The sequence below is a fragment of the Rhinatrema bivittatum genome, chromosome 8 (assembly GCF_901001135.1).
Source record: "Rhinatrema bivittatum chromosome 8, aRhiBiv1.1, whole genome shotgun sequence".
NCBI lineage: Eukaryota > Metazoa > Chordata > Amphibia > Gymnophiona > Rhinatrematidae > Rhinatrema > Rhinatrema bivittatum.
The window spans coordinates 559,503-580,761 of NC_042622.1; the positions used below are offsets into that span (position 1 = coordinate 559,503).

General features: G+C 43.2%; 1 protein-coding gene across 1 annotated transcript in view; it reads right to left on the reverse strand.

The window, feature by feature from the left end:
- Positions 1-239: 239 nt before the first annotated feature.
- The window catches only part of POFUT1 (protein O-fucosyltransferase 1), a 94,026-nt gene continuing 73,006 nt past the window's right edge, over positions 240-21,259 (reverse strand). The window contains exon 7 of the mRNA XM_029614729.1: positions 240-1,954. Within this exon, the coding sequence (XP_029470589.1) occupies positions 1,766-1,954 (189 nt within the window). The 3' untranslated portion in view covers positions 240-1,765. The remainder of the gene's footprint in view (positions 1,955-21,259) is intronic.

A 21,259-nucleotide genomic window follows, 5' to 3' on the forward strand; every position in this document is an offset into this window, starting at 1 on the left:
GCTTTTAGAAAACAGGTGAAGGCAAAGCTGCTTTCTGAAGTATTTGGGGGAAATGTCTTAAAATAAATATGGTTTTATATGTTGATTTATTTTCTGAGTGTATTTGACATGATTTTATGAAGATTATGCTTGTTATACTGTATCCCATGTTGGACATGAGTAAATAAATACATTAATTATAAAAATGTTAAATAGTCTTAAACAATCTCTTACACTCAAATAGGAAACATCTGCACATGTCAAACAACAATGGTAACAACTCTATCTGTGACTTTATTGTGAAAAATATACAAAATTTCTTCCTGTACAGATCTGTGAATCTAAGTATAAAATTCAATATTTGATAATCAAATTTCCAGAAAAGCACAATTCTTATGTTTTAAATAAAACTTTTACAGGTGAGTTATTTCACAAAGGTCAATAAAAAGGTTTAAAAATGTTCTTCACGCTTTTATATACAGTCTAGCACTTGAATTCAGATATTCAGTTATTACACTTTTTACATACAATTAGTTCTCAATATGCAGAGAATATTAACTGTCTGAAATATTTGCTGCTGAGAGTCATATTGTAACTTTGGGACTGAGTGAGTTTGTTCTATGAAGGTCAAGGAAGCTTGAGGCTGTTCTTGAAGCAAATTTCCATTCAGTTAACTGCATACTTTTTTCCTCTGGTTCATGAAAATCTTGCATATAATATAATTAAAGTTACCACCACCATACTTCCTAATGTCATAACTAAGAAAATCACATATAGAATGTTCATTTTATCTATCCATATCACTTCAAAAGATGCAAATCAATGTCACTTGTAACTAGAGGGGCACTGAATAAATGACTCAAACTGTGAGGCAGGAGAAGTCCTAGGAGCCACTCAATGCATGAACTTGGGAAAGTCACCTCATGTCCCTGGGCTTCTAGGACTCAGTTGACAACAAAAACTGTCCAGCTGTCTGTCCTGGTGCATGAATTTTTTAAAGTGTTAAAATGAGCTCTTGGTAACCATCTGGTAAATTGTATTCTAGCCTTCCCAAAAGCACTGCTGCAACCCTGAAAGCAGGAGAGAAGGACATGGACTGCAGTCTAACTTATTTTCTCTTTAAGATCTCAATAAGAGAAGTAAGAAAAACCAACGTCAGTCCCAGAGGAAAATGACTCCTAGAATAATGTCTTTGATCTGGAGTACTATGATACACTAGTTTATCATCAAACATGCAAAAGTGCACTATAGCTTTCTCAAAAAGTCTAGAAACATTTAGAGAATTTTCTCCCATTCTGCTTAATGATGGAAGCGTTCTGGATTTGCTCTGCATGTGTACATAAGGACAATGCAGTTTTTTTTTAATTTTTGCTCTATGATAGCTTTGCCTTAAAGAATAAAATAGTAATGCAGTCACCATGTTGGCTTCCTGGAGTATTTGTGGCGGTTCAATCTGGTACTTAGATAAAGCCATTGGATCAATGTAAATCTGCATTTTAACTGAAGAAACTCTTCCAAAAAGTTCTTAAATGTACAGTGTGATTTTTGCCTTTTTTCCCCCTCGATTTGCAGTCTTCCTTCTCAGGTGGCATGCTCACAAGCTAGAGGAGCACCTCCCCATGGTACACACTTCTCAGTGTGCCCAGGTCCAACTGGCCTATACAGATAAAGAAGCCAAACCTGGATTCCCTGTGACTTAAATCACAGGACACCTCTAGTTGTAGTACATTTGGTTTACCAGTTTTGCACATTTCAATGTGGTCCTGGATAGATTTTTCTGTGCCAGTCACAACTCTTCATGCAAACTCAGGGGGTGATCCATACCAAAGAAAGAGGAGGGTTTCTTATATACATCCCGCTCTCGTTTCACAAAGGCAGTAAATGAAGACACACAATTTCCAATGAAATGGTCAGACTGGCTGAGGATATACAAGTCTATCTGTGGCACTTCTGGCTGTAGATTCACCACTTTAATCTGCAAAGGGAAAAAAAAAGGAAAACTGGGTCATCCCAGCATTAGCAGCAGCATCTTGTCTCTACAGTACCTACTTATATTAATATTCTTTTGCTTCTTCTTTTAGCGTCCTCCCCAGCAAGCATTACCTGGGTGGCTCTGCAGACAACCTTGCCAGACTGAGGGCTGGAGAGTGGAATCAAATCTTCACCACCGCAGTCATCATAGCAGAAGCCATTTTCCCTCCTCACCCACTTCCACAGCTCCTCAGTCCCAACTCGCTCTGAAATCAGACTCCTTACACAGCACTATGGCCTCAGCTATAGGACTGGCTCTATGTTACTAATCTTTTTATAATGCCTTATTCCCAAAAAGGACTTAAAGAGTTCTACACAAGTAAAACAATCACATTATCACATAAAAAGCAGAGATACAACTAGAAAAAAATCCTTTAGTTTCCTACTCTTCTTAATTGAGCTGGGATACACTATGGGCTAGATTTTAACTAACAGGTGTGCACACATGGACGCGCCAATTTTATAATATGCGCGTGTCGGCGCACGTAAGTTATAAAATCGGTGGGCCACGCATGCTGGATTTTGTAATCCACATGCATGCAAGGGGAGGGAGGTACAGTTTTGCAAATGTTGCGTGGCGAAGCATCGCGGCCTTCCCCAGTTCTCTCCCAGTCCGCTCCAATTAAGGAGTGGACTGGGAGGGAACTTCCCTACCCTAACCTCCCTTCCCACCCCCTAAATGTCATGTACCTTCGGGGGTTTTTTTTGTTTGTTTACGTTGCTGCTCCTCCAGAGCAAAAGCAACTTGCGCGCACTGGCCGACTGCCGGTGCGCGCTTCCCCAGCACAGCAGTAAATGGCCGCTATACCGGCGTCTCCATTCCCGCCCCTCCCCCTCAGACCACCTCTTTAACTGGGCCAGGCACTTTGGCACGTAACGGGGGTTATGCACGTGGTGCGCACAAGGCCCAGCCACGCGCGTAACCCCCATTTTTAACGCGCGCCCCTTTTTTAAAATCGAACCGTATGACATTTAGAGAGAAAGAGAGACAGACAACATCTTGTTACTTCTTACCTCCCAGAGGTAAAGAAGATCTGGGTGCAGGGTCATAAATACAGAGGGGTTGATTTTCAAAGGATTTAGCTTGCTATGGGAATTAGCCAGCTAAATCTGTGCTGTTCAAAATCTCCCATTGCTCAAAAGGTGGGAAGCCCCAGAGGTGTTTTCAGGGTTAGAAAAAGATCTTAGTTGGCTAACTTGAGCACACAAATAGACTTAAATCTAGGCATCTATTCATCCATTTACCAAGCACAGAACAATGCCTTTATGTTCCCCCAACAGTTACAGGAACCACCCACAATAAATACATATTATGTATGCACATACTCCCAAAATTTTCCCCAAATGTGATCATATTTATCTAATTTCTCTCGAGATGAATAAATGATTTTTTTTCTCTAATAGCAATTTCAATACTTTGTGAATACCACTGGGAAATACTTGGGGCGCTCTTCCACAATAATGCTATTGTATGACGAGCCGTATTTATTTAGCCATTTTATATACCGTCGTTCCAAGTGAAGATCACAACGGTTTACATCATGACAAATATTATCGGTAGACAATTACATTCACTTGATGTGTTCATATATCATACATTTTAGCAAAAGACACATACATTGACTAAGGTGGTCAGGGGTGGATAGATATACAGGGGTGAGGTAGCACTTAACACAAGGTGCCTGAGTAATATAAAGATGGGGGTAGAGAGAAGATATTGATTTATCAAAACTTTCTCTGAAGCTGTAATAGATTCCATAGTGTCTTTCCAATAACCCCAAAGTGCCAGACATGGTGCAAAAAAAAAAAGAAAAGACATATGGAAGATCAGCCGTATTTCCTGCTCAATATCTTTCCAAAATGAGGCTACTAGTGGACACAACCACCAAACATGCACTGAGACCAGAACTACGCCAGCGTAGAGGGGAAGCAGTTCTTGAAACGACAGTGAAAAGGGTAGGACATCTAAACACACGATGTGATAATTTAATTATTGAATCAATTCTTTTAGCACATATGAATATTGAATAAGCTTTATGCCAAATCTCATCCCAATCTCTATCATCCAAAGTATAAGTCATCATTCCACTGTTCTATCAAGGAAGTAACTCTTTCTGGGGTGATATCAATGTCATTGATATCATGGGAGGAGAAATAGCCTAGTGGTTAGAGCAGTGGACTGTGAACCAGGAGACCAGGGTTCAAGTCCTGCTGTCGATCCTTGTGACTTTGGGCAAGTCACTTTACCCTCCATTGCCTCAGGTACAAAAACTAAGATTGTAAGCCCTCTGGGGATAGAGAAATACAGTACCTGTGTGATATCTCAATTGAGATCAAATGTTGGTATATAAAAATAATAAATAAATAAATAAACTGATATACTTGTGAATTTGAGAAATAAACTTCCCCTTCAGTGCTCCAGTGTCGAGTATTCCTGGTGATTCGGTATTTATCGACCAAATCACTAAAAGTCAACAAGTTATCCCTATCTACATCTGCCATATGAAACGCAACCCACAACTATGCCAATTTGCCATTGCCAGGAAAAAGGTGCAGTATGAAATATACGGGTTCTTGGTCAAGGGCATAACTGGTGAACAATCCGCCAGTGTAAATCCCCAAAATGTATAAACCCTCCTCCAAATATATACCATATGGGCTATAATAAGATTACTTCTAATAATCCTCTGAGTGCAACAGTATTTCCTCCATTTTTTAAAAAATCATATATTCCACCTTTCATGACACTTCAAAGCAGATGCTTTGTGTGTGTTCCCCTCTGAAATCCGCCTTGAAATTGATGTGAACATTTATTTATTTAAAAACTTTTCTATACCGTCGCTGTTATATACCATCGCAACAGTTTACAAATAGGCACATAGATTAAGGTATTTAATATAGGTTATCGTACATTCTAACAGGTGCCAATAAAGTTTGGTTACAATTTCATAAATAAAATCAATATTTGAGCAAGGTTGGTCTAGTTCAGGTATATTATTGAGTTACTATCTCTTTGAGATATTACTTCTTAAATGTAGGATTGCATAAAATCATTCTCATCTGCGTTTCCGTGTACTTTCATTCTCTACCCTCCAGACTCTTTAGTGAAGGCTTTTTTAAAGAGCCATGTTTTTAAATTTTTCTTAAAAGTTTTGAGATTATTCTGTAATCTGAGTTCAGGGGGCATCGTGTTCCATAGTATGGGCCCAGCCAATGATAAAGCCCTTTCCCTCACTTGGGTTAGTTTTGCTGACTTTACTGAAGGGATTGTTAGTAGTGCGCTTTGTTTGCTGAGCGGAGGTTTCTTTGTGGGACGTGTACTCGTAAGGCTGTGTTTAGCCAGTCTGCTTCTTTATCATATATTAGTTTGTGTATGGTACCGGTGCCGGACACATTAAAAACCGCTTCTCTAAAACCATTACTGAAAAACCAAACTTGGACCCGGCTAACCATATAAATTTCCGACCCATCGCCAACTTACCTTTCATAGCCAAGCTAATGGAAAAACTAGTAAACACTCGACTCACAGACTACCTCGACACCCATGACATTCTTTATCCTTCCCAATTCGGATTCAGAAAACGACGAATCCCTCCTACTCTCGTTAACCGACAACATCCTGATGGGACTTGACAAAGAAAAATCATACCTGCTAGCTCTGCTCGACATCTCTGCGGCCTTTGACACAGTTAACCACACTATCCTCATCAAACGCCTGATGGAAATAGGCATCTCAGGCTCTGCACTCCTCTGGCTAAAATCCTTCCTAAGCAACAGGCACTACAAAGTAAAAATATCAAATAAAGAATCCCTCCCCGTACCATCTAAACAAGGAGTACCCCAAGGTTCCTCACTTTCCCCAACCTTATTTAACATCTATCTACTCCCCCTTTGCCAATTACTCAACAACCTCAACCTTACCCACTTTATATATGCCGACGACGTGCAGATCCTAATCCCCATCAAGGACTCCATCTCCAACACCCTAAATTTTTGGAACAGCTGCCTTCACGCTATCAATCTCCTTCTCACCAGTCTCGATCTGATTCTCAATACATCCAAAACCGAACTCCTGGTCTTATCCCCTAACGATTATAACCCCGTCGCCAGCACAGCTACTATACCACTAACAAACCAGGTGAGAGACCTAGGGACCACTCTGGACTCTAGGTTGAACTTTAAAAAATTCATCAACGCCACCGTTAAAGAAGGCTTCTTCAAGCTACAGGTTCTAAAACAGATCAGACCTCTCCTACACTTTCATGATTACCGCGCAGTCCTTCAAGCCATATTGTTCTCAAAGATCGATTACTGTAACGCGCTACTGCTCTGTCTCCCTGCCTCCCACACTAAACCACTTCAGATGCTGCAAAACGCGGCAGCCAGGATCCTCACAAATACCCGTCGCAGAGACCACATCACTCAGATTTTAAAATCTCTACACTGGCTACCCATCCACTATAGAATTATCTTCAAGACACTGACCATCATTCACAAAACTATATATCAGCAATTATCTCTACAACTTACCATTCCTTTCGTTCTCAACTCTTCATCAAGGCCAATCAGATCCGCTTATAGAGACTCCCTCCAGATGCCCCTGAGCACATTCTCTATACACAACTCAATTAAAAAACGAGCACTCTCCACAGCCAGACCGCATCACTGGAACTCACTCCCCCCGATCTACGCCAGGAAAAATGCCAGCACTCCTTCAGAAAAAAACTGAAAACATGGCTATTCACTCAAGCATATCGCTGAAGATAGCCTCTTCTTCCTGCTCCGCCCATCTCCCCCCCCCCCAGTACCTCCCTCCCTGTCCCCCCTCCCCCCACCTGACTTCCCAGTTTACCCCTGTCCCCCCTCCCCCCCATGGAACTGCCTTGCCAGAATCTGCTCATTCAACTATCCTCGTTGCCAGTAACTGATCATTTTGATATCTGAACCACGATATAAATGTACATACTCTGTTATCTAATCAACGGCTCTCTGCTCTCTGTCACTGTTTTTACCTATCCCTCTTTTCCAATGACCAAGATCTTCATTCCCTGTTTTATTGTAACTTTTTTACGCCTGCTGTGTTAATTGGTTCTCCCCTAGTTCATTGTAAACCGGTACGATAAGACCTGTCTTGAGCATCGGTATATTAAAAGAAATTAAATAAATAAATAAATATTTTATCCTGTATTCGATGGGCAACCAATGTAAGTCTGCTAGAGTTTCAGTTATATGGTCTCTCCTCTTTTTTCCCGTCAGTATTCTGGCTGCAGTATTTTGAAGTATCTGGACTGGTCTTATTGATGTGCTTGGGAGTCCTAGTAAGAGTGCATTGCAGTAGTCAGTGCTGGAAAAGATAAGTGTTTGTATTACTGTTCTGAAGTGGGCAGGTGCGAGTAATGGTTTCAATCTTCTGAGGATCATAAGTTTTGCATAGCCTTCTCTTACTTTTATAGATATGTGTTGCTTCAGGTTGATTTCTGGGTCCATTATTACTCCCAGATTCGTTACTTTTTCGGCTAGCTCAATTGTCTGGTTATTTCTTAGAGTTATCGGTGTTTGAATGATTTCTGTATGTTTTCTCTCAAGGTGAAGGAATTCAGTTTTGTCAATGTTGATAACCAGTTCCATTTGGTTTAGTAGTTGTTTAATTATGTCTAGGTACATGTCAGCTAGACTTAATGTTTTTTCAATTGTGTCATCTATTGGTAGAATTAATTGAATGTCTGCATAAATGTAATGTATTATCCCTAGGCCTGCCAGCAGATGACATAAGGGTAGCATATATATGTTAAAGAGGGTAGCACACAGCGCTGAACCCTGGGGTACTCCTGTTTCAAGTTTAACTTTTTTGGATAATGTGTTTTTTATCTGGACTTGAAAGAACCTATTGTTTAGGTAGGATCTGAACCAGTTTATTGTTTTGTCACATAATCCAATTTCTTCAAGTCTTTTTAGTAGTATTTTGTGGTTTACTGTATCAAAGGCTGCAGATAAGTCAAGCATTATAAGGATGTAATGTTACTGTTATCAAAACCTCTTAGTATGTTGTCTGTTAGTGAGAGAAGTAATGTCTCGGTGCTGTAGTGTTTCCGGAAGCCATGTTGTGAGGGGTACAGTATGCTATTATTGTCTAGGTGTTTGGCTAGCTGTTTCTGTACTGTACTGCGGACTATAAGTTTTTAATAAATTCAAAACTCAGATTATATGTACCTGAATGTATAGTTCAATACCTTGAAGATAGTGGATTAAGGATCATAGGCAATGTGGTTTCACAAGGAAAAACTCTTGCCAAACTTGACTGATTATTTGATTAAAATGAAAGAGTAGGGAATGGGTCTGGGTAGGAGTTCAATAGTAAGCAGCAGTCCTGCAGGGGAAGAAAGGTGCTTCATTGTGACATGTGTATTCAGGGTGGGCAGGGGTTCATTACTGGCTCTTCAAACCGATGAATAAATGGAGAGTAGTCTAGTGGTTAGAGCAGTAGTCTGAGAACCAGGAAGCCAGGGTTCAAATCCTGCTGTCTCTTGTAACATTGAGCAAGTTACATCACCTTCCCTTGCCACAGGTGTGAACTTAGATTGTGAGCCTTCTGGGCATAGGAAAATTCAGATTCCCTTCCTTTACTGATGTTGAAGTAATAGGTCTGTGGTTTTCCATTTTCTCCTTATTCTTACCTTGGTGGGGCAGTACTAAAACGCCTCTTCTGTAGTATCTTAGAACAGCTCCTACTTCAAGTGGTAAGTTGAAGAGAGCTGTAAAGAGGACATTCAGCATCTCCTTTGGCTCCTTCAATATTCTGGGACATAGCCCATGAGGTCCCATTGCCTTGTTTACTTGCAATTGTGGGGACCATGTTTCACAGCTCCCATCCATATATATTTAGGCAAAGACTCCTGTATGAATAGATAACTAGTATCCAAGTGACTGAATGGCATTAGGTAGTGCTGGAAATCCACGAACACTTTGGTATCTAGATTTAGCATTTCATGGTGTGCCATTTTCTGTCTGTGCTTGTAGGTGATAATGGTGAGCTCCTCTTGCTTTCCCACTTTGTTCACAGTATGTTATGGACATTGTTGAGCTTCTTAATTATTAAACATCTTTCCTCATGTATAAGGACCTTCATAACACTCGTAGATCTCTGTTTTTTCAAACTTGATACAGAATCCAGGTCATGCGTAATCATTGGTCCTGCAGTCATTTAATTTAAAAAATTTTTAAGTGCAAGTAAAATACAAATTATAAGAACATAAGAAATTGCCATGCTGGGTCAGAGCAAGGGTCCATCAAGCCCAGCATCCTGTTTCCAACAGTGGCCAATCCAGGCCATAAGAACCTGGCAAGTACCCAAAAACTAAGTCTATTCCATGTAACCATTGCTAATGGCAGTGGCTATTCTCTAAGGGGCGGATTTTCAGACTCCGCGAATAGGCCTACTTTTGTTTGCGCTCCAGGCGCAAACAAAAGTACGCTGGATTTTAGTAGATACGCGCGGAGCCGCGCGTATCTGCTAAAAACCTGGATCGGCGCGCGCAAGGCTATCGATTTTGTATAGCCGGCGCGCACCGAGCCGCGCAGCCTACCCCGTTCCCTCCGAGGCCGCTCCGAAATTGGAGCGGCCTCGGAGGGAACTTCCTTTTGCCCTCCCCTCACCTTCCCCTCCCTAACCCACCCGGCCCTGTCTAAGCCCCCCCCTTACCTTTGTCGGGGGATTTACACCTCCCAGAGGGAGGCGTAAATCCCCGCGCATCAGCGGGCCTCCTGCGCGCCGGGACGCGACCTGGGGGCGGGTCCGGAGGGCGCGGCCACGCCCCCGGGCCGCCCCGGGCCGTAGCCACGCCCCCGGGCCCGCCCCCGACACGCCCCGAAAACGCCGCACGGTTCGGGCCCGCCCCGACACGCCCCCCGACACGCCCCCTCCGAAAACCCCGGGACTTACGCGAGTCCCGGGGCTCTGCGCGCGCCGGTAGGCCTATGTAAAATAGGCTTACCGGCGCGCAGGGCCCTGCTCGCCTAAATCCGCCCGGTTTTGGGCGGATTTAGGCGAGCAGGGCTCTGAAAATCCGCCCCTAAGTGAACTTAATAGCAGGTAATGGACTTCTCCTCCAAGAACTTATCCAATCCTTTTTTAAACACAGCTATACTAACTGCACTAACCACATCCTCTGGCAACAAATTCCAGAGTTTAATTGTGCACTGAATGAAAAAGAACTTTCTCTGATTAGTTTTAAATGTGCCACATGCTAACTTATGGTTTATGGTTTACTGTTTTTATATACCGTCACATCGGCATAGCCTTCACAACAGTTCACATTAGATAACATAAAAGAAATACAAACATTTATCTAAAATCTGTTAAAAGTACATAAAATATATTTTAGATGCTAAGAGCGATAAACACATTTTTAAATAGTAATAGTCTTGAAAGCCAAAGTTCATAACAGTCTATTTATTTATTTATTTAAAGAGTCTTCTATACCGATGTTAGTCGAAACATCACCTCGGTTTACATGGAACAAAAGCAACGGAAATTACAAGTAACAGGGGAAGGGTAGGGGGTACAAAAAACCAATAGGAGAGCAGAGAAGCATAGGAACAATTAACAAGTGAACTATAATGTTATAAGAACAAGTTCATAGTCAAATTCAGGTCATGATCCATCACAATTCAATATTCATCAAGGGTGTTGGGGAAAGGCTTGTTTGAATAGCCAGGTTTTGAGCTGGGCTCTGAATTTGGTGATGCAAGGTTCAAGTCTGAGGTGGGTTGGGAGTGAGTTCCAGTGCATAGGTCCAGCAATGGAGAGCGCCCGATCCCTTGTAGCTGTGAGGTGTGCTTTCTTTAGGGATGGCACATGGAGGGACCCTTTGTTAGTGGTCCTTGTCGGTCGATTCGAGCAGGCAAATTGGAGGGGATCTACCAGCCAGTTGGAGTGATGGGAATATAAGGCTTTATGGATAATGGTCAGGGATTTAAAGAGGATGCGGGAGGGAATAGGGAGCCAGTGTAGGTCCTTCAGTATAGGGGAAATATGGTCGTATTTATGAGCGTTGGAGAGGGTTCTGGCTACAGTGTTCTGTAGCATTTGGAGGGGCTTTAAGGAGGAGTAGGGTAGGCCAAGAAAGAGGGAGTTACAGTAATCCAACTTGGAAGCCAGTGTAGCCTGGACGACAGTGCGGAAGTCACTAGCGTGAAGGAGAGGTTTCAGGTTTTTTAAGACTTTAAGTTTGAAGAAACCCTCTTTGAGTATGGCACTGATATGTTTTTTGAGCAAGGTGGAGGTTGGTAAGTAAGGAGTTGATGGTAGCGAGATGGTTTCCCCAGGATTCAAGGGTGTCAGAGAGGGAGCCTTGAATGGGTATGATTTGCACATCATCAGCGTAGAGAAAGAATTTGAGGCCAAGTTCTGATAAGAGTTTGCACAAGGGGTGAGGTAAATGTTAAAGAGGGTAGAAGAGAGGGAGGAGCCTTGGGGGACTCCTTGGGCGAGGGCGTAGTGGGAGAACTCAGCATTGCCTATTTTCACGGTGAATTTCCTATTGTCAAGGTAGGATGAGAACCACTTAAGGGCTGTGCCGGAAAGGCCAATGTCGGTTAGGCGGGCAAGGAGGTGGGTGTGATTTATGGTGTCAAAAGCTGCTGAAATGTCCAGTAGAGCAAGAAAGTAGCTGTGACCTTGATCCATTCCCCTGAGTAAGTAGTCTGTCAAGGAAAGTAAGAGGGTCTCAGTGTTGAGGTGTTTACGGAAGCCAAATTGAGAAGGGTGGAGAAGGTTGTGAGTTTCAAGGAATTCTGTAAGTTGTGAGTTGACGACCTTCTCCATGATTTTTGAGATGAAAGGGAGATTGAAGATAGGGCGAAAGTTGGCAGGGTCCTTGGGGTCAAGTGCGGGTTTTTTGAGCAGAGGTTTGACCACAGCATGCTTGAGTGGGTCAGGGACAATGCCCGAAGAGAGGGAGCAATTGATAACATCTGTAATGGGTTTGGAAATGATGTCAGGTATGGTAAGGAGGGCTTTGGTGGGGATAGTGTCTGATGGATGCGTCGCAGGTTTCATCTTTTTGAGGATAGATGTGATTTCAGTGGATGAAACGAGTTCAAGGTCGTTAAAGGAGGACAAGGGTGGGACAGTGCCTGTGTCAGCTGGGAGCGAGGAGGGAGTAGAGGGAAATCGGAGAAGGATGGTTGCGATTTTGTCATGAAAGTAGCGTCCCAGTTCTTCACATTTGCTGCTAGCTTCGCTGTCAGGAATGGGGGGGATGTGTGTTTGGTAAGGGAAGAAACATAGGTGAAGAGGGCTTTGGGATTATATTTGTAATCGTGGATTCTTAGGGCATAGTAGTCTCGTTTGGCTTTAAGGGTAGCTAGCATGTAGAGATGTAGTGAAGATTTGAATATGGATGCTTTTTGCGGGGATGGGTCTTTATGCCATGTGCGTTCTTTCTGCCTGAGCTCATGTTTCATTAGTTTGAGGTCTGGGGAGTACCATGGGTTTTGTTTTTTTGCAGATAGTTTAGTTTTATGTGTGGTGATAGGGCACAGTTTGTTTGCCATATCTAAGGTGATGTGGCTCCAAGAGTCTAGGGCTGTGTTTGGAGTTGAGCAGTTGAGTTTCATAGAAGAGCTGGCGAAGGCTGAAGTGAGGTCCTCACTGGGGCAGGATTTTCTGTAGGCAAAAGATGTGGTGGAGGGGGATTTGGATGGTTTGGGTATCTTTATAGAGATGGAGGATTTGACAATAGCGTGATCAGACCATGGGACAGGGGTACAGCGTGGTTTAGAGGGTAGGCTAATGCTGGAGTTGACAAAGAGGAGGTCCAGGGTGTGCCCTGCTTTGTGCGTGGGGGAGGTGATAACTTGGGTAAAGCCAATGGCTTCGAGTGTGCTGAGGATGGCTTCACATGAGGTGGAGCGGGGGGTAGCATCAACATGGAGGTTGAAATCCCCCAGGATAATGGCAGGGGCGTCGCTGTTGATGTTGTTGGAGATGAACTCGATAAGGGGGGAGGGGTTGTGTTCGAGAATGCTAGGGGGGCATATACTAGGCAGACCTGGAGATTCTGAGATTTGAATAGCCCAATCTCTAATTTGTGTGGTGTGATGATTTTTACAGGTTTGAGATTCGTGTGCTTTTTAGCAGCAAGGAGACCACCACCGCCTCGTTTCTTCAGTCTAGGGATGGAGAAAAAGTCATAGGTGTCAGAAGGGAGCTGATTGAGGAGGACAATATCAGAGTCCTTGAGCCAGGTTTCAGTGATGGTGCATATGTCTGGCTTATGGTCATCTAGTAGATCAGACAGTATGACAGTTTTCTTGGATAGGGACTGAGCATTCATAAGCATGATGAAGAGGGTGGTGAGACCTAGGAGCTGAGTGAAAGGGGAGACGAGGATAGGGAGGAGGAAGGATCTGCGCTGGGTGGGCTGGGTGGTTAATATGGGATAATGTGTTCTGTGGGAGGGGTGATGGATGTGTGGGATAGGGAGGCTGGAATTGCCGGCCATGGTGGGGGGATAAGGAGGAACGGTCAGTGCTGTAGGCAGGGGGCAGATAGCAGGAGGAAATAACAATGAGGTTGTGGTCACAAATAGTATATCGGCATAAAGCGGTGACTGTAACAGTGAATTAATAGAGGTTGAAGCATATACAGCGGTGTCAGGAGAGTCAAGAGCAGAAATTAAAGGTACATACGCTAACAGCAAGCTGCGAAAGATAGAAGTCACCTGAGGCGTGTGAAGTTTTTGCTGAAAGTAGGTGCTTGGGGCAGGTAACCTTAATGGGTGCCTGGAGTCACAGAGCTGTTGGCAGACCGTGGAGCGTAGAGGAAGGGTCAAGCAGCGGTCGGGTCCTGTGGAGCAGCGGTACAGCCGGAGGGTGCTCAAAGGGTGCACTAAGGGGCGCACAAAGGGGCGGGCCTACATATTATTATTTATTTATAGGTTTTTATATACCGAGGTATGGCTGTGTGCCTTCACCCCGGTTTACATGTACAACAACTAAATTACATTTGACAGTAGACATTTAACATTTCACAGTTTAACATTTAACAATTTAACATTTAACAGTAACTGAGTCAGCTAAAAAAAGAAAAACTTGTTGTAATAAATCGTAGCATTTTGAACAGGGTCTGTCAGATGGGTCAATGAGGAAAAAAGGACAGTAATAGTGTAAAAAGCAAGAATTATCGGAAAAGTCTTGTTTATAATGACTGGAGTCATATTATCAACCAGGGGAGGTAAAGGTAAGTCTCGGAGATACATATATTCGATAAATTCGGTGTGATCAGTGACTTGATCTGTGAACTTAACCGATACAGTCTTTGAATGTTTGGCTGAATATCCAAGTTTTGAGCTCTTTTTTAAAAGATTTAGTGTTATTTTGTGAGCTCAGTTTTTGTGGTAGTGAGTTCCATAAATTTGGACCAGTGATAGAAATGGCTCGATTTCTTGTTGTGGAAAGTTTAGCTAATGGGAGTGATGGTATTACAAGATTTAGCTTACTTGCTGTTCTGGTTGTACGTTGTGTTCTGTGAAGCTTTATGATATTGTCAAGGGCTGTGTTATCTGCATTGTATATTGCATTATGAAGAATTGTTAAGATCTTGAATTCAATTCTTTTTTCAACTGGAAGCCAGTATAGGCTCTTGAGTACAGGGGTGATGTGGTCTGATTTCTTCTTGCCTGTCAGTACTCTAGCTGCAGCATTTTGCAGTAGTTGTAGTGGTTTTAAGGCTGCTTTAGTTAGTCCTATCAGTAGTGAGTTGCAATAGTCTAGGCTGGTGAAGATCAGAAATTGTAGGACTGTTCTGAAATCTTGGTGGTGAAGCATTGGTTTAGGTGTAAGTATTTGTAGTTTGTGGAATCCTTCTTTAGTTTTTGTGGAGATGTGTTTTTTGAAGTTTAGTTCACTTTCAATCCAAATTCCCAGGTCTTTTACATTTTCTTTAAGTTGTATGGAAATGTCGTCTATTTGAAGTGATGGTATGGTTTTAGGTCCTGCGTTTTTTCTTTCTATTAGAATATATTCCGTCTTGCTCATGTTTAGACAAAGCTTTAGGTGGTTTAGCAAATTTCTGATTGAATCAAGGTAGGATGCTGCTTGTATCAGTGTGTCTTCGATTGTGTTAGAGATTGGAATGAGTTGTATGTCATTGGCATACATATAGAAGGTTAGCTCTAGGCTTGATAGGAGTTGACATAGGGGGAGAAGATAAATATTGAAGAGAGTGGCTGAGAGAGCAGACCCTTGTGGAACTCCTGTTTCAAGGGGGATTGCTTCAGATGATTTACTGTTGATAGAGACCTTGAAGAATCTGTCTTTTAGGAACGAAGTGAACCACTTCAGCGTTTTTCCCGCTAATCCGATGTTTGCTAGGCTTGATATTAACCTCTTGTGATAGACTGGATCGAATGCTGTGGATAGGTCGAGGAGTATTAGTAGATGTCCTATTTTGTTATCCATTCCTCTGAGTATGTTGTTTGATAGGTTGAGCAGTAGAGTTTCGTACTGTGGTTTTTCCTGAAGCCGTGTTGTGTGGTGTGAAGAAGTTTGTATTTGTCCAGGAGTTCATTATGCTGTTTCAGGACAGCTTTCTCTGTCATTTTTGCAAGAAGGGGTAGATTTGATATAGGACGGTAGTTGTTCAGGTCGATTGGATTCAGGTTCTTTCTTTTTAGTATTGGTTTGATTGTTGTGGTTTTCAGTTCGATTGGTAGCTCACCTTCTTCAAGAGATTTATTGATGATTGCTGCTATTGTAGGAGCTATGGAATGAGAGATTTCTTTAAGTTCTTTAGTCGGGATGGTGTCGAGGTCATGGCGGGCTGGGTTTATTTTTTTTAGCATTCTTTCAGCGTCTATTGTGGAGATAGGTTCAAAATACAACCAAGGTGTACTATTCGTTGTGTTGGTTTTTTCTTCTTTGGTTGAGGGGGTTTTGAAGGCATCAGTTATTTTGGTTATTTTTGTCTTGAAAAATGATGCTAGGTCTTGGCTCAGATTTTTGGTTTTGGTTATGTCTGCGCTGACGTTTTCAGAGATGAGGTTATTTACGATGTTGAATAGGGATTTGGAGTTATTGGTGGAGCTTTTGATTTTTTGGCTGAAGTAGTCCCGCTTGGTGTTCAATATCATTTTTTTTGTAGGTGGCTAGTTGGGTGCGGTACCTTTGTGCTTTTACTGGACATCTGTCTTTTAGCCATTCTTTTTCAATTTTCCTGAGGTTAGATTTCATGCTTCTTAATTGAGTGTTATACCATGGGTTTCGTTGTTCTTTGTGGCTTTTTAGCTGTTTAATTTTCTCCGGGTTTATATTGTTAGCTATGCTTTCTGTGATTTGGAACCATGATTGGATCGCACTATTTATGTTTGAGAGGTCAAGGTTGGTTAGTTGTTTTCCCAGTTCTTGTTGCAGTAGATCGATTTGAAAAGGTGGACGGTATTTGAAGGATTGTTGAGGTGTGTTAGTTCTTGTTAAGTCATTGATTATTTCTTTTGTATTGCATTGTAGGATGTGGTGATCAGACCATGGGACTGGATTGACTGAAATAGAAGAATCTGAGAAGTATTGGTTAGTGAAGATCAGGTCGAGTGTATGACCCGCTTTATGTGTGGGGTTGTTAACTTGGAGGTTGAAATTTAGACTAGTTAGCATGTCGAGTAGGGTTTGGCAATTTTGTGATCTGGGACTGGTGTCAGTGTGAAGGCTGAAGTCACCAAGAATGATAGTAGGTTTTTTCATATTAATGTTTGTTATCAGGAATTCTAGCAGTGGAGAGATGTCATTATCCAGGAGTTTGGGCGGGCAGTATACTAAACATATTTGTAGGCTTTGTGAGTCAAAGAGGGCTATTTCATATTGCATTTGTATCTCGTGGGGAATCACCTTCATTGTGAATTGTTTTTTTATGATAAGGAGAAGTCCTCCTCCTCTACGATTCTTGCGAGGGATAGAAAATGTGTCGTAATCATAGTTAAGTTGGTTCGTTAAGACTTGATCAGTATTTTTGAACCAAGTTTCTGTTATGGCGATAAAATTGGGGTTTCTTTCTTGCAGTATGTTGGATATTAGCATATATTTTTTGGTTAGTGATTGAGCATTGATGAGAAGGAAGGTGAGACAAAGTATGTTTTTGAAATTTTTCATTAATGGGATTTTTATTAGGTGTCTGTATCTTTTTTGATGAAGTGTGATAGGGTAGCCATCTTAGTGATTGGTGATTTACATTGAAGTTACAGGGTGTTGCCGGCAGATGCTGAACGAGAGTAGTAAGTTAGGGAGAATTATCAGTAAGGGAGCTAATTGATGTTTGCTGAGATGATGATGAGTGTTGGATGATGATAGTTTGAGGTTGCTTATCAGTGAGATGATGTGTGCTGGAGGGTGGCTGCTGAGTCTGGTTGTTGAGATGAGCGATTGTTGAGATGAGAGATGTCTATGAGAGGATGCGTACAGTATGTTGTTTTCTGAGCTGAGGATAGATGCTGGAAGCTGGTTGCTGAGATAAGGCTGGTTGCGGAGATAACAGGTGTCGGTGAGAGGGTGGGTGCTGGATGCTGAGATGAGGATGGGAGCTGGAAGCTGAGATGAGGATGGGTGCTGAATGCTGAGATGAGGATGGGTGCTGGATGCTGAGATGAGGATGGTGCTGAATGCTGGATGCTGAGATGAGGATGGGTGCTGGATGCTGAGATGAGGATGGGTGCTGAATGCTGGATGCTGAGATGAGGATGGGTGCTGGATGCTGGATGCTGAGATGAGGATGGGTGCTGGATGCTGGATGCTGAGATGAGGATGGGTGCTGGATGCTGGTTGCAGAAGAGAGGATGAAAGCTGGGTGGTTATAGGTGAGTTATGAAGGAAGTTGAAATAAGGTTATATCCTGGGTGTAGCACATACGAAAGGGTGGAATTCTATGTAGTGTTGGCGTGTAGAAGGTAATAGTCAATTCCAAGTATTGTATATCTTGGTATCTGGGTCTCACAAAGGGGCACACTAAGGGGCAGGCCCCTTAGGTCGTGCTCCTTCGGGCACGCGACGCCCGGTGCGCGACACCCCAGGGAGCGTCGCCGGATTTAAAGGGCCTTATATAAAATATAAAATATTTTGTGATGGATAAAATAATAAAAACTGATAAACAAAACAATATAACAACCACCATTTTAAAACAGACTAAATTAAAATAAAATATCATTAAAATTAGCTAAAAGAAAGAATCGTGCTGTACTGATAAGTTTTGTATTCGTTTTCTGCATATGCGCATTTAAAAAGCCAAGTTTTCAACTCTGCTTTAAATTTTTTTCTTATCTGTTTGTAACTGCAGATGCGTGGGGAGAGCATTCCAAAGTTTAGATCCAGCTATTGATACTGCCCGTTCCCTTATTTGGCTTAAGCGGGCTGATTTAATGGTCGGTATTATCACAAGGTCTTTATTGGCCTATCTTAAGTTTCTTTGAGGGGTATGTATTCTTATTGCAGTATTCAGCCATTCTGTCTTTTCTCCATATATTATATTGTGGAGGATGCATGTGGTTTTGTAATGTATTCTATAGTTTAGTGGTAGCCAATGCAGTTGTATCAGAATTGGGGTTATATGATCCCCTTTCTCACTGCCGGTCAAAACTCGAGCCACGGCGTTCTGTAATATCTGGAGAGATCTTAACATTGACTGCGGTAAACCAAGTAAGAGAGCATTACAGTAATCCATATTGGCAAATAATAAAGCTTGCAAAACAGATCTAAACTCTTGAAAATCCAGTAGAGGTTTAAGTCTTCTAAGTGTTAAGAGTTTGAAATATCCATCTTTTCATTTTGTAGCAATATGTTTTTTCATATTTAGTTCAGTGTCAATAATTACACCCAAATCTCTGGTGAATAAAGAGGGTATTATTTTAAATTTGTTCTCAAATGTGAAGGCAGGGATATCCTTATTACTATGTTTTCTTTCGAGTGCCTCCTAGTCCTTCTATTATCCGAAAGAGTAAATAACCGATTCACATCTACTCATTCTGGTGCTCTCATGATCTTAAAGACCTCTATCATATCCCTCCTCAGCCGTCTCTTCTCCAAGCTGAACAGCCCTAACCTCTTTAGTCTTTTCTCATAGGGGAGCTGTTCCATCCCCTTTATCATTTTGGTCACCCTTCTCTGTACTTTCTCCATCGCAAACTATATCTTTCTTGAGATGTGGCGACCAGAATTGTACACAGTATTCAAGGTGTGGTCTCAACATGGAGCGATACAGAGACATTATTTATTTAGATTTATATTCCACTTTTCACACTTTTTATAGTGCTTCAAAATGGATTACATTCAGGTACTGTAGGCATTTCCCCATCTGCAGAGGGCTTACAATCTAACAGGCCAATACAGTAAAGCACGGCCGCGATTACCCCGTTTCTAACCCGCTTTGTACCTGCAATTTGGCCGCGTAAGTCCAATCCGCGATTCACTATCCCTTTTAACCCATCCTTACCGCTTCTTTAAATCAACGGGTAACCCTTTCCGCCCGCGGCATGTATATATGTAAACGCTCCGATTAGCTATTCCCTCCCATACAGTAACGTGCGCCCTATCGCCTTTTTAACCTGCAGTTTAGCCGCAACTTTAACCTGCTAAATTACCGCCTACCCTTACCCCTGCGTTAGAGGGTAGGTGGTAATGTTTGCCCGTGAAATTTCACGGGCAAACTTTCCCCCAGCCCCCGCTCACCTGCCCTGGCCGCGTCCATGGGTGCCGGGCTCCCCGTACGGGCCCGCACTGACAGGCACAGGGAAATTGACTCACAAATGTCCCTTCACTTTCTCTTTCAGCATGCCTTCTCCCGCTTTGGCTCACAACCCTTCGTTCTCTCCTCCAGCATTCCTTCTTCCGCTTTGGCTCATGTTGTCCCTTTATTTTCTCTTTCAGCATTCCTTTTCCCGCTTCAGCAGCCTGGGGCGGATCGGACGCTCTCTGTGAGGCGGCTTCCAGCAGCCCCCGCCGGCGAAGATGCATGAACGCACGCCTGTACTGCCAATTTGGGCGCTCAAGGCACCTTCGCTGGCTTGAGCGCCCAAATGGGACGTACAGGCGGTGAGAGCTCATCATGCCAAAAAAATTGCACTGGCAGGCAACTGGAAGATTGCCAGAGCGGCGGAGCCAGGGCCGGGGGGGGTGCGCGGGAGGGGGCGGGGCGGCAGCTCCCCTACCTTTCCTGTATGCAGGGCAGCTCCGGCTCGCCTACCTGCCTCCCTCTGTTCCGCCACTCACTGCCTCCCCAGCGCCATCTTGCAGCTTGTGACGTCACCCCTGACCCTTGAGCGCCCAAACGCCGGCGAAGGTGCATGAACGCATGTCCCATTTGGGCGCTCAAGCCAGCGAAGGTGCCTTGAGCGCTCAAATTGGATGTGCGTTCAAGCACCTTCGCCGGCGGGTCTGCTGGAAGCCGCTTTCGCCACCGGCTGCCCCCGGGAGGCAGGGGAGCCGCGGTGGGCGTCTCGGGAGGAGGGGAGAGAGGACTGGGGCTGCTGGAAGCATGCAGTAAGTTTAATTACAATTTCTATTTTCTTAATTACATGTCGAGTCTATTTTCGCCCTGCGCCTTGCTTCGGGAGGAGGGGAGAGAGGACTGGCAATCCCCGATGCCCGAGCGTAGGAGAACCATCCACTTCCTGGTACCTGTCATTTCAAATGTCATTTGAAATGACAGGTACCAGCGCACCCATTTTACTGTATAGGCGCTGTATATCGCTCTATACAGTAAAATGGATTGCACTTCTTGGACGCGCTTTAGACGCGGCTTGCATTTGCATGCCATTTAAATACTGTATTGAGCGGTATGTGATCCGAACTGTGCGAGTGGCAAACGAGGGTGCGCCCGGCACTACCGCACTCTTTCTACCGTGTCCTTACTGTATCGGCTTGTAAGTTTGTACCTGAGGCAATGGAGAGTAAAGTGACTTGCCCAAGGAAGGACATTGGTTAGAGCCCACTGCTCTAACCACTAGGCTACTCCTCCACTCCAATGCATTTTCCGTTTTATTCACCATTCCCCTTCTAACAATTCCCAACATTCTGTTTGCTTTTTTGACTGCTGCAGTACACTGAACCGATGATTTCAATGTGTTATCCACTATGACGCCTAGATCTCTTTCTTGGGTTTTTACTGCTTTTCTGTGCACTTTCCCGGTGCCGGAAGAAATTAGCGCCTACCTTTGGGTAGGCGCTAATTTCTGAAAGTAAAATGTGCGGCTTGGCTGCACATTTTACT